Raw genomic sequence first — 2,057 nt, 5'->3', positions numbered from 1 at the left:
TCACGTTTCAAATGTAATTCCTTTCTGAAGCCCAAGATCTCTAAGTCATGCCGGGAATTAGCGTTATCTTTTGTCTTGCCGGGAATGTTCATAAAAGTGCCCAATATTTTCTCAGAAATATTCTTCTCAACATGCATAACATCTAGATTATGTCTAAGCCGCAAAGTTGACCAATAAGGTAGTTTGAAAAAGATGCTTTTCTTTGTCCAGTTCAACTCTTCCGCAGTGCGTTTTCTCTTCCTACGGGATTTTCCAAAGTGAATATCTCCAAGCATTTGTCGTTGAGTTAAAAGATCCGCTCCTTCAACCATAGTTGGTGGCATGCGAAGATCTTCTTTACCGTTGAACAAGGCTTTTCTCGTTCGCTACATGTGATCTGTCGGTAAGAGACGTCGATGTCCCATATAACAATGTTTTCTACCATATTTCAACCAGTTAGAATCTGTACTTGCATTGCAAGACGGACATGCCAGTTTCCCTTTTGTTGACCACCCAGATAGATTTCCATATGCGGGAAAGTCGTTGATTGTCCACAATAACCTTAGTAGATGCATCAAATGTAGGTACCCCATGTTCCCAAAGTTCAAGTAACTCATCAATTAACGGTTGCAAATAAACATCAATATCATTCCCTGGTGATTTTGGGCCAGGGATAATGAGGGATGTCATGAAGAACATGTCTTTCATGCATAACCACGGTGGTAAGTTATACGGGACAAGAATCACTGGCCAAATGCTATAAGGTTTAGCCAGGTTGTTGAAGGGATTAAATCCGTCGCTTGCCAAACCAAGCCTAACATTGCGTGCATCCCGTGCAAATCTGGGGTTAGCTTGATCAAATGTCTTCCAGGCTTCAGAGTCAGCAGGATGTCTCATACTAGTCTCATCGGTGACCCGCTGCTCCTTATGCCATCTCATGTCACCTGCTATCTTGCTTGACACAAACAAACGCTGCAATCTCAGCTTCAAAGGAAAATGCCTAAGCACTTTTTGAGGGATCACTCGTGAGCCATGTGTATTTGGCATCCATCGCGAAGCCTTACAGATAGGGCACTCATTAAGATTAGCATTCTCCTTCCAGAATAAGATGCAGTCATTAGGACATGCATGAATTTTGTGGTACGTGAAACCCAAACCGCGCTCCAATGTCCTTGCCTCCTCATATGATTGTGGCAATTCAACATTAGGAAAGGCTAACCGCAAAAGGCTTAGAAGCATATCAAAAGACTTGATTGACCACCCACCAAGTGTTTTAATATGTAACAACTTCACTACGAAAGAGAGCTTTGAGAATTTTGTGCAGCCGTCAAAAAGAGGACGTTGGGCATCCTCTAATAGTTGGTCAAAAGTAGTGGATGGGGAGGATTGTGGTATTGCTGATTGAGTTGGCTCCGTTGTGTTGTCTTCAGGAGCATCTCCAAATGTGGCTGCCCGTATGTCATTGAACATACGGTCCATGTCATCAATGTACACGTCTCCACTTTCAACTCCGAGATCAACATCATCGTCAATGATGGGGAGTGTTTCCTCCTCCCCACGAAATATCCAGTGAGTGTAAGTTGGATCTATCCCTTTTATGAACAGGTGCGACTCCACCTGAAATATAGTCAAGAAGAGGTTATTACAGCATATACGGCACGGACACCGAATGCGATCACTTCCCATGGAATGAGTTCGTGCCATTGTAAGGAAACTGTTAACCCCTTCAGCGTAAGCAGGTGATAGAAGTCTATCACCCAAACTCATCCAACTTTTGTCCATCTAACAAAAAGAAAACTGCATGAGTGGTTTTGGTATTGAAGTTATAATAACCACAAGGTAGGGCGAAGAAGTAAGTAGCATTTGGAGCATGATACAAATACACAGGGGGAAAATACAACAGAGTTCAAGGCTTCAGTATATTATAATGTTTGCTGGAAGTACCCATTTGGAGCAGTATATATATTGTTTGTTGGATAGCTGATGCTTATAGATTATTTCAATCTTGGTATGTTTTTGGTCAATTAATTATAAATGGTAATTTCCCATGTCATACACATTCGGCATAGGGTGCATGT

The 2,057-nt window shown here is 42.0% G+C and overlaps 1 protein-coding gene across 1 annotated transcript; it reads right to left on the bottom strand.

The window, feature by feature from the left end:
- Positions 1-435: 435 nt before the first annotated feature.
- Positions 436-1,761, bottom strand: LOC122291161. Its single transcript, XM_043098802.1, has one exon. The coding sequence runs from the start codon at positions 1,759-1,761 to the stop codon at positions 436-438; it is 1,326 nt and encodes a 441-aa protein (XP_042954736.1).
- Positions 1,762-2,057: the final 296 nt, after the last annotated feature.

Source organism: Carya illinoinensis, chromosome 13 (assembly GCF_018687715.1).
Source record: "Carya illinoinensis cultivar Pawnee chromosome 13, C.illinoinensisPawnee_v1, whole genome shotgun sequence".
Lineage (NCBI taxonomy): Eukaryota > Viridiplantae > Streptophyta > Magnoliopsida > Fagales > Juglandaceae > Carya > Carya illinoinensis.
Note: the sequence above shows the minus strand (reverse complement) of the source record. Positions and strands in the feature narration are given on the sequence as shown.

Coding starts and splice junctions, on each gene's coding strand:
- LOC122291161 (XM_043098802.1), bottom strand. CDS start 1,761: ATGGACAAAAGTTGGATGAGTTTGGGTGATAGACTTCTATCACCTGCT.